The following is an 11702-nucleotide window of genomic DNA, read 5'->3' on the forward strand; positions in this document are numbered from 1 at the left end:
TAGCCTTGTTCCAAAAGGGAATCTGAGCCACTCTGTGCTGGTTGAATGGGAATGCTCAGCCGAGCTGCACACAGAGTGAAAGCACAAACAACAGTCAGCATTTAGACAGAAGAACCCATTGCTGCACTGAGGATGGGGGGAAAAGGGGGAGAAAGCAGCAGGATGAGGCTTTGTGGAACCCAAGGAAACAAACTGAGGCAATAAACCCTATTGTTATAAGCAGTAATTCTTCTGACAGCCTGCTCCTCTCATCCACCCCCAGTAACCAACACTGGTAGTGTCTGGAACAAAACCAACACTGGTAGTGTCTGGAACAAAACAAAGTGTGGGGCCAAAGAAGTAACAACAGGACAGATTCTCCTCAAGACAAGTAGAACTTCCTCAGGTGCTGGCACAGAATCTTTCTACAGCATCCAGGAGGCAACAGGCAGGTTAAACCATGCAACCAAGAGAACTAGAGAGGACAGGAATAAGGTGGTCACTGAATGTTTTCTACCTTGAGCACTTCTTCCAAGCCTAAGGAGAAAGCTCTTGTTTTCCATCTAAGAAAAAGTTTCCTGGACTCCATCCCCTTAAAGAATCTTCTAATGACCTTCCCTGGTTTTGAGTGGTACAGGTTCTTAGAGATAAGGAAATAGGAAGTCAAAACTAATTGTAGATTTCAGAGGGTGTGGAGAGGCAAAGAGTGTTTCTTACATTCAATTTCTCTGCCTACAAGGCTGCATTTACATCAGCTCCTTGGTTTTGGTTCAAGAGAGACGCTGACAGGCTTGAACAGACAGGAACTGAAATTCTACTTAAAATAGCAACATCCTGCTTTAAAGTTCTCCAAATTAAAGAAAAAACATTGGAACTTCAGTATTTGGCTTTGCCAACTTCCACAACCTTTTTTACTCCACATACCATAGGTACCACTATTCCATCAGAATATATCAAAAACGTGGCTGGCAAAACATGATATGCAACACACACCTTACCATTATTCCAGGGTACCAATTTCAACTTTGAAAAAACTTTGCAGATTAAAGCAATAGTCTCTAAAAGACAGTCAATCCCTTTCCTTCCTGACATCATGTTTATGGGATCCTAGCCAAAGCTTTCTTCTGTCCCTAGTTTCAAATAAAATGCATAAAGGATCACCTACAATTGTGCTGTATTCTACACCAGATTGTCTTCAGAGTTCTGTATATCTTTGCATCTTAATTTAGGGAATTTTGAGACTCTTTAAGTGAAATACATAAAGCTTTCTAAAAAGGGAAGCAGTACATTTGAAAGACAGGTCAAAGAAGGAAAGATGAATTTGAAGGAAGTACATATGAAAATATGGGATGACAGAGCATCAGGTATGTGAACAGACAAAAAAAAGAGGTTGAAGAGCGTCTTTCCTGAGAAACAGCTGAGAAACTGTAATGTAGATTTATTTTAAAAAGAAAAAAAAAAAAAACCACAACACTCAGACAATCAAAAACCACCGCAGCACATGAACCCAAAGCAACAGAACAGCACAGCCTACAAAGGTAAAGAAGCATACGTGTACTTCTGTAAGTGATGAGAAGAGGTGCAACTGCTTTCTGACAGAATGAGGTGAAGGAATGAGAAATGCACAGGAACAAACACAACTGTGAACAAACTATCAAATATACTGCAGAGGAATACATATTAATAGATGTCTCGTGACTCCAGAACCAGTGCAGACAATTTTGAATTGTCAGAAGATAGTTCATCACGAACTAGAAGGTATGTTACCTTAATCTTCCACAAACCACAGTCAGATAATTGAGATGTCAGTTAATCAAAAGCACTATTTATAGGTGCTTCATACACAGAAATGGTAGCCTTTAAAATAAGTAGCATGGTTAATGCAAATCAAAGTGAGCAATTCTGAAGGGCGGTATGAGCTGACAGAACAAAGACCATTCAAACTGACCTCAGTGGCCAAAGGAAAACTGACAAGTGTATTTCTACTATTTTCAAATGAAGCTGAATAAAGGTATTTGATGAATGAAACGAGCAGCAGATACAAGGGGCTTTTGTATTAAGTTTCAAAGAAAATAAAGATCTTTCCCATTTTAAAAGAGATTACTGGATGAAGGAGAAAATAGCAGCTGTCCAGGAAGATGAACATTAAAAACAATCATAACCAAAGATAACAGCAACAGCAGCAGGAAGATTTCTCTCCCAGTTGAAAGGTTGTTTCTTGTAACAGAAAGAGCTGATGTTACTTGTACAAATTAGCTGGCCGTTCAAGGATAAATCTCTTTTCATCACACATTTAGTCAAGCAAGGAAGAAGTCAGAGAAGGATTTTGCTTATTAAGCAAACCTCCCATCAATAAAATAGAAGTTAACTAGCCTGGATTAACTACACACACAAATCCCTTAATTAACCACATGTTACCTCTATGATGTTGGAGCAGTTCCATACAGAAAGATAAACTTGACCCACCATGATCTACCAGATTTGCAGAGAAAGAAGCAACAAAGAAAGAAGCAACTGAGGAGCTGGTCAAATCTATAAGCTAACTACTTAAAAGCCAACAAAATCCACAAAATACTCTGGTTTTGTCACCTGGAAAATTAACTTTGTTGTTCAAGTCACTAGCAAAAATAGCTACAAAGAACACATTTCTGACATTAAGGATACAGCAATTAACAAAGAACCAAGATTAAAAGTAATCTCGTATCAGACTGAGATTAACAACTGAACTAGTTACATGATCAGCTCAGTTCAGCAAATGGCTTAGAACCTTAAAATGAGAAAAAACTTAAATATTACCATTTTCATTAAACAAATGCAACAAAAGCACAGAAGTGTATCAAACTACTAGCTGAAGAGCTTAAACTGTTCGACTTCAATATCAATATTTAAGTCTGAAAGAAATCTAGACTTCAAGATTGAATAGTGATTAACCTTTTCTTTCTCAAATGCAATATAAAAATACTGATATAAAAAAAAGCTTGTAAGCTTTCAAACTGCTGTTCTCCAAAAATGTTGGGACCCTGATGTTTCTCTGAACAAAAATTAGAATTGAATATTAAGGTGTAGCACACACCATCAAAAAAAAATCTTAATTATAATAAGGATTTAAAAATTTGTAGACACTTTTTTACTCTCCTGGAACTAATTTAATTTTTCATTTTATTAATGAGTGAAGTTACAATCATTTCTTACTACCAGGCCTGTGAGTTCTTACTACTGTGGTGCAATTTTGTCTTCCCTGCTAGCAGGACCTGACTGGAAGCATTGCTGCTCACTCTCAGGTGTTCAGGAATTCCCACTGTCACAAACTGCTGGCTTGTGCATTCAAGGCAAGGCTCTCAAGCTCAGCCTTTACTGGAAGGCTTTCACTCTCTGTACTCATTTCTCCATCCCTTCCTTTCACCCAGCCACTTAAAGTCTGATGGAAACAAAGTCGGGCTTCTCTAGGGTTAGTTTTTTGTTTTTTTTTTTTTTTTTGGAAGGAGTTATTTGGGATATTTTGGCTACCTTGTGTAAGCTTTTGAGGATTTCTTTAATGTGATCATTTAAGCAGAAAAGTTGGATAGTTGTATTCAATGAAAATGGCAGTTCTGCAATTTCATAAACTGTAATACTGGGCTATTTCATGGGAAATTAGGGTGTTTTGATAGGATATTTTTTCATAAAGCTGTTGATGACAATAAGTAAATGTTCATAAGAAATGAATAACAAAAAAGAGAAGTACTGCAGTCAATCATCATCAACATTCAAATACTGTTTATAAATAAGCATCACCACTCTTCTAAAGCAAGCTACTAATCTCTGCATTTGGAAGCACAAGGCCAAAGCTAAAACACTTTTTTATAAGTGGTCCAAATTTCACAGCAAAGAAGTTTTTTAAACCTTGCCATAACAAAAGCTCTAAATAAAGGCATCTTTTTCTGGGCACAGTTTGGAAACTGGTGTGCCCTTTGACAGTAGGAAATAGAGGAGCACTAATAGCTCAATAAGAGCTCAGTGAGACCTCACCAAAAGAACAGCAGGAATGAGAAAAACACTGAAAAGTTAAGCTGAGGTCTTGCTGCTGGCCAGTTCTATATCTGTCAAAAGGACAGAAAATTTTCAATGCTGCACAAGCCTATCAGGGAGAAAAAATCAACTCTGCCAAGTTACCAGAGTATGAAAAATGTTTTTTTGCCAGTGGTGAGGATGAATCAGCAACCACAGATAGAGAACATACTTAACTTAAACCTGACATGAAAGTTCTCAAAGAATGGCTTTACAATTGGCTCAAAAATGAAAAGTTTTTTTATGCGTACCCTTATATTCTGATACGGCTGCTACCTTTAATGAAAACCTTTATAAATCCAGCTCATGGAGAAAGACAGGGCTACACACAAAGAGAGCCAGGCTCTCTTTGCAAGAAAACACCCTGAAGTGACTATTGTGTCTGTTTGCTTTTAGACCTCATTATCAATAAAAAGCACCAATATGTTGCTTTTTAAGGTAACAAGCAAGTTCCTGGAAATTACAAGTAGAGAACATAACATGTTATGAATATTCCTATTTTGCAGGGGTGGTTATTTTGTTTGCTTGTTTTAGGCGAGTTGGGTTTTTTTAAATGTAAGTCACAAATTCATCAATACAAATTATCTGTGGGACATAAACCACTTAATTTTTAAATACAATCAGTGTGACCACTGAAAGCTAATTAAATATTGATAGATCATTTTGAATGCTTTGGTTTGGGAGGGACCTTTAAAGATCTAGACCTAGTCTAATTGGGCCTTGACTTGCAACACATGCCATGAATCTATATTGACAGTTCCAAAAAAGCATTAGTTCCTCGGGGAGCTGTGCACCAATGCTGTCTTTGATCTCTGAATAAATGAATAAACTTACACTGGTTTTGGTGTGAGCAGGTTTCAATTGTCAGAAGTGATTTAGCTGCACAGTCTGAAAGACAGAGAATGAGGTGAAGAAGAACTTTTTCCTTCTGTACAATACTTCTAATGAAATTCAAAGGCAGAGTTCAAAAGACACCTCTTTATATTGACACTACTGATTAATCAGAAGTTAGGGATATTTCTCTTGCACAAATGCTCAGCATTCTATAATACATTATCTTTGTTGCTAAAGAGAATTTTTTTCAGCACACACATAATTTCTGATCCACAACTCCACGCAATTCTTCATACTAAATGAGAAGCACAAATTCTCAGCAACACTCCCCCTGTGATACAAACTGCTGTAAGACAGGGAACAAAGACATCCTTTCCCCTTTCACTGCTTGTCCTCCAGGATGCTCCATTCTCTAAGGCAAAGTTATGTTAGGAACAAAGCATAGCCAAGATCTGCAAGAGTCATCTCACCACACAGCTTCTTTGTGGATTTACCACTGCATTCTCAAGGGTTGCTTTCTACTGGCGCTTCTCAGTTATCAATAATAAAAAGGAGGGGGAAAACAACTTCATTTGATAATACAATCCATGACTACTGAACTGCAGTATTTGCATATTCTCTCACACATAGGGACTTCAAGCTTTTATTGTGTTTCCTCTCAGTGTGAAGCAGACTGTCAGCAATTACTTTTACATTAGCTGAATTACTGAATCTTGATACTCACCTCCTCTATCCTTCCCCTCCCCCTAATATATTCTTTCATCATTCCTCAACGTACAGAATGTAGATATGGCCTGCAGCTACTTCCTGCTTTTGCATCAAGGGAAAACATCCGCTCCCTGGTCCAGGATTTTTAAAACCACACAGATAGGAACCATACAAAATCCATCATCTTTTTTTATAAGCTTGCTCTGTACCAGCAGGATCAGAGCAAAACAACAGATACCATCTCTGCAGCTGTTTTCACTCCTTTGATCTCATCAGGGCTAACCTGCTTGCAGCACTTCAGTCAGTGACCTCTAACACATCAGACCTGAAATTTCAGCTGCTCATTTCACATTTCCAAGCTCTCCTTTTTCACCTCCTAACACATGCAACCCTTCTCCTCTAAGCAGGGAAGGAGTCAATGCACTATCTACAAGGCCAGCACTGATCTCCTATACAAATCCTGATATACCACCAGTGTTCTTAAAACACCCTCTAACATCCAGTGGATAACAATTACAAAACAAGTAATCTTAATAACATCAGAGATAAATTGTATATATTGTATATAATTGCGTTTTGTATTGATAAATTGTATATATTACAGTAGTAACAGTTTAAACAAAAATGTGTATGCACTCAGCATTCATATCAAAACAAAACTGCTTCTCAATAAAGTGTTTCATTACATTCCATTGTTATTATTACATGCTCATTACATTGCTTCCTTAAACCCAGGCAGACAAAAAAAAAACCTTTTTCTAGCAGCTTCATTGTCATTTTCTACATATGAGGCTTTGATTAGCACAAAAGCAAGAATTCTGCTCTTTTAAGAAACCATCCATTTTAGTTATTATGTTCTTTATCACACTTCCTGAGCTAAAAGCAACAATTAATTTTAAAAAACCAACTCCAACGGAGAGTCTAGGAAGGAAGAGCTACTGCAAAGGATAAAGCAGAAGAGATGCCACAATCATAAATTATTTTCATAATATTTTACATATACACACATACTTACATATTTTATTATTTATTGATTTCCAACCACTATCTTGATCCATATAGAAGGCAGCTCTGACAACCTTTTATGACAGGAGTGTCATTATCTCTTGATTTCTAGGAGAAGAAAACTTCACACCAGCTATTTTTAAATGAAAGTTTATACAGATTATTGAAAGTATTTTATTACAGTTTATGAAAACTCCACTGGAACTCAGATCATAAGCCATTCACAGGCTGTATGATGCCACCAAACCACTGGACATCTGATCCTGAACAGCTCCAATGTAGCTGCCTTCTTGTGAGAAACAAACCTACCAATGACCACAAAAGAATTAAAATCAGTAACACCCCCTATGAGAAGAATAAAGACTTTTTACGAGTTGAGAAGGATTTTTACACAATTTTTTTCCTATAAAGCCACTTAACAGTTGCTTAAAACCTTATTTTAAAAAAGAAATCCAAGTGAAAAAAGTCATGCTAATCATCTTTCTTATTACTTTTCCTTATTCAGCTGAAACTGTTCAACTGCCTTCAAGGATGACTAGAATGGCAAATACTATTTCTATTTTTAAAATCTTACAGCTTTTCTATGGCAAATACTATTTCTATTTTTAAAATCTTACTGAAAGGCTCCAATATCTCCACCATTTTGGAAAGGCAACCACAAGCACACGTACCATCTTCTGTGTACAACTTCTGCTAAGCTCAGGCCTCAAAAATTCATCATTTTAGATGGGAGAGTAGGGCTGCGGGAGTTCACCAGCTGCACTCCCCAGGTGTCACCACAGGGCCAAGCAGAAGTTTAGATGGGGCACAGCCCTGGTGCTGGAGGTCAGCCTGGCCCCACACGCAGGAAATGTGCTCAGAGCACTCCCTCTGTTGATGCTGGGGTAAGAGAGAGGAAGGCAGAGGAAGCAGCAAGTCTGAAACGTGTGAAGAGTAACAGAGGAGGGAGAAAGCTGAGGGCAGGGGATAGAGATGAATTTAGAAAATGAAAAAAAAATAAGAAAGGTAAAAACAGAAAAAGGGATTGCAACTAGTACAGAATAATCACACTCTCACATAGACTGAATTATTTCAATTGCATTACCTCTTGGTGTAATACTCCTTTGGTGTGTACAAACCAGCTGCAGTATTCCACAGCAAGCACCTTTCTCAACCAATTATGTAAAACCACGCAGACAACAGCTGTCTGCCAGGGGAAGTAATCTAACTGGTTCAAAGGGCACAAGACTCTCTCTGGATCCAAACTCCCAGCTATGGTGGCAGCAGAGGCGAACAAAGTGATTTCACTAAACAAAAGCAGCACTTCCTCTCTTCCCCTTTCCAAACAGCACAGCTTTAACAATACCTTGAAGAAAAACATTTAGATGAAAAATATTGATGAAGAAAGTGTTTAAGCATTGTGATGAAGGTTTCAGCTTCATTGCAAGATTATTATACAGGACCCACACCTCATTTAACGCACTAAACTGGCTGCGCTTTGAACATAAGCAAAGACTGCACGGCAGAAGAAAGGATTTTCCTTCATTTTCTGCAGAAGTTGGGAGGTGTGTCTCGACTGACAGAAGGAGCTGTACAGCTGCTTTGTGAGGATGGCAGTTGCTCTCTAAAATCACACTTCTAATCTTGCATTTTCTAAATTTGATAAGCAGTACATTTCAAACCAGGTTTCCCCATATCTACTTTGTTTTCTGCACCTTCAGCTTCAGGAGGACAATCTGATATGTGGACACCCCATGCTCTTGCAGTTGAGACTGAGTTCTCTGAACATACTCGAGTCTAAGTAGTTTCAAAACAAACCCAAAAGCAACAGCAAACAAACAACCCTCTCCCACACACAAGTCCCCACAAAACACCACATCTTCATTTCTCGAACATTTAAGGAGAGGGACCAAGCTTGTTTCACTGCATTCATGAATACCTTCAAGACCTTTGCCTTATCCCCCCCTTTTTATGTTGCACCATTATTTCACTCAACTCTCCTAGAAGTCCATTCCAAGTGCAAATTAATTAATTTTAATGTACTCTGCCTATAATGACATAGAAGAGCTCGTAAAACACCCATTACAAGAGGTATTTCTTGTAAGGTTTGGGGTGTGTGCTGTAAAGAAGCACTGAATCTCAGTATACAGGTATGTATAACATACACCCAATATATACACATGCACAGGGTGGGCTTAAAACATCCTGCAGTGCCACTGAGAAAATATAAATGGTTAATATAAGAAGGCTTACAAGTAATCTAAAAAAAAATTAGGAATCCTGAGTAGGATTAGTACACAAATTCCTAGCAGGAACAGTACACAAAGAATTCACCTATTCTCTTCTGCATCTGAGATACCTTACAAAAATGCTAACTATGTTAAAAATGTGTTTCATAAAACTGCTTTCATTTGATAGCTCCTATAAAGATTTTACTCTCATACTATGCATATCTTCACCTCCTTGCACAATTTTTCTACTTGTTTGCAAACTATGAGAATCACTTACCATTTAAAGATACAAACAACAATTAAATCATATCTACGTTCCCTCCACTCCCATTTTGCAAAGCAAAGTATGACTGAATCATGATGATTTGGGAAAGTCATCATCGGAAAGGGGTTTGAAGAAGCCAGATGTGTAGGATCACTGCCCAGGAGAGGGATGGGTGGGTAAAAAGAAAAAAGATGGCCTTTGCTACCAAGTTACTGTATTAAAAACCTTCCTAAAGCTCTATCAATGCAAATCACTTTGTTGGTTCTTTATTGCTTTACTTAATCTTTTGAACCATAAAGGCTAATATCTGGACTATGGAGCAAACTGAAATCAGAAAAGACTTATTGTATCACAATACAAAGTTAGTAAGAAATAAATGCATCGGAAGAGGATAAGGAACCAAAAATAATTTTTAAAACCCATTTCCTATGACATGCCCTACTGAGTACAGATTCTGCTCCATTACAGTTACAAACCCTGCCTCTCAATACAACACTATGTTTAAAACCCTATCTATCTGCTGTGACAGAAGACAGAAGTTGAGAGCTGCGCCAGTGAGCCGGCAGACCAGCCCTACCAGAACTCGTGCAATGCCCCCAGTTAACTGTGGCAGCCAGGGATGCCGGCCTACCGCCAGCAGCGGCCGAGCTCGATAGGGCCGAGCGAGCTGCATAGGGATGAGCCCATCTCAGCCCGAACGGGAGAGCTAACTGAAAGTCGATAGCGAAAAGCTTGTGCTTAATCTGGTAACACACAGGTAGAGCAGCTGTGCATCGCTCCCATAGCACCCACAAACTAATCTCGCAAAGAACAAAGGGGCGATTTATTTCCTACTATATTCCCAACGTCACTGTATTACAACAGGTGAAATTGTGTAAAATGTCCTCCCACATCACGCATTATATTCAGTCGTTTCGGTGATGCTGCTCTTAGGTTTCCCCACAGTCCGACCGCATTTCCGCAGCCCTGAGCGAAGCGGGCAGCGGGGGGCCTGGGGACATCCAAAAGCCGCTGTTTCGGAGCACCGTTCGCTGCTGTCTCCAGACGCCGGCCGGTGTGTGCACCAAGGCTGCCCACCGACAGCGGCCGCTTCTTTTGTTCCCGCCTATCCGTCATTTTCCGCCGGGCACCGCGCTGGGCAGAGCGAGCCGCGGGCAGCCGCACTCCAGCGACGCCCCGGGCGCATCGCTCAGCCCGCGCCTGGCACCGCCGCTGCCGCCGCCTCGCCCAAATAAGGCTTCAATTCATCCCCATCCTCCCTCCCTGCCCCTGCACAGGTAACGGGCGCTACTCAGCCCGGGCCGGGCATCCAGGCGCAGCCTCTCCCCGAAGTCCGCGGGTGACACCTCACGGGCAGCGGCAGCCGAAGCGCGGCCGCCCCACGCGCCGCGGCTCCAAGGACCCCGGCAGCGGCCCCCGTGGCCGCCCCCGCCCGGCGGGGCAGTGAGAGGCGGTGCGGGGCAGGAACGGGCGGTGAGGGGCAGCGACGGGCGGTGCATCCCTCCCCGCCGCAGCCCTCGGAGCGCAACCTGCGCGCCCGGCACGGAGGTGTCTCTTCTCTCCGCCCGGCCCGGCCCGGTGCCACCACACCCCAGAGTGCCCGGGGAGGGCCGTGCCCGGCGGGAAGGCGGCGAGGATGGGCAGCCGATGCTCGGGAGGGTTCGAAACCGTGTCAGCCCCGCTCGGGAGCACCCACAGCGGCAGCCCCGGGGGGCACCCGGCCGTCGCCCCGCCGCCGCCAACACCGACCTCTCCGCCTGTCACATGAAAACAATTATTCCCTCGGCCGGGGGAGGGGAGAAGTTAAAAGCCGTGAGGCGGAGGAGCGGAGGCCGGTGGCGGCCACCTCCCTCCCGCCGCCCCCAGCGGCACATGCACCCCACCGGCTAGCCGGGAGCCCCAGCTGGTCCCCGGCACCGCCACCTCGGCGGCCTGAACTCACCCATTTATGTCGAGCTGGGATTCGCCTGGCAGCGACAACAGGCTGAAAGTTTGGGGCGGGTGGCCACGACGAGGAAGGGGGCGAGGGACCGCCCGAGTCGCCGCCGCGCGGAGCGGAGGCGCTGACAGAGCCGCTCCCTCCTCCGGCGGCCACCGCGCTCAGCACCCGCCGCAGCCGGGCTGCATCCTGCGTCCTGCGCCGCGGCTCCCCCGGCGTGTGTGAGAAAAAGGAAATATACAGAAATCAAGCTAGAGAAGGGGCTCAGCCTTCAGCTCCTGCAGCCACCTGGGTCCCCGCTGCGCCGGGAAAAGCAGCCCAGAGCGAAAGCGCCCGGAGGAGCCTGTGCCGCCGAGCCGCGGCAGGGGCGGGCGGTGAGCGCGGCGGGGCGCGGGGCGGGAGCGGCTCGGGCTCCCAAGCGCGGGCAGCGACCGCCGCGGCTGCCGCTGCTGCTGCCGGGGCGAGCGGCGGCTCCGGCTCCGCGCTGCGGGAAGTGTCGCGAGACTGCGCCAGAGCCGCTGCGCCGCCTCGGGCCGGCGGGAGAGGAGGGCGGGGAGGGCGCCAGGAAGCGGAGCCGCGCCGCGGTCCCGGCGGGGGCAGGGTCGGCGGAGAGCGGAGCCTCGGCAGGGAGCGGGGTGGCTCCCTCCCTCTCGGGGCAGGACTCCTCGGGCACAGGGAGGGGACGGGGCGCGTCCTCGCTGGGCGCTGGGGAGGA

The 11702-nt window shown here is 43.6% G+C and overlaps 1 protein-coding gene across 2 annotated transcripts in view; it reads right to left on the reverse strand.

Annotated features, from left to right (window-relative positions):
* Window positions 1-11394, reverse strand: part of SH3KBP1 (SH3 domain containing kinase binding protein 1) — a 212830-nt gene extending 201436 nt beyond the window's left edge. For both annotated transcript variants that reach the window (XM_059839862.1, XM_059839861.1), the window contains exon 1: window positions 10991-11394. Coding sequence is in view for 1 of the 2 variants with exons in the window: in XM_059839861.1 (XP_059695844.1) it covers window positions 10991-10994 (4 nt within the window). In the remaining variant the exon portion in view is untranslated. The remainder of the gene's footprint in view (window positions 1-10990) is intronic.
* Window positions 11395-11702: the final 308 nt, after the last annotated feature.

This window comes from Haemorhous mexicanus, chromosome 2, assembly GCF_027477595.1.
Source record: "Haemorhous mexicanus isolate bHaeMex1 chromosome 2, bHaeMex1.pri, whole genome shotgun sequence".
NCBI lineage: Eukaryota > Metazoa > Chordata > Aves > Passeriformes > Fringillidae > Haemorhous > Haemorhous mexicanus.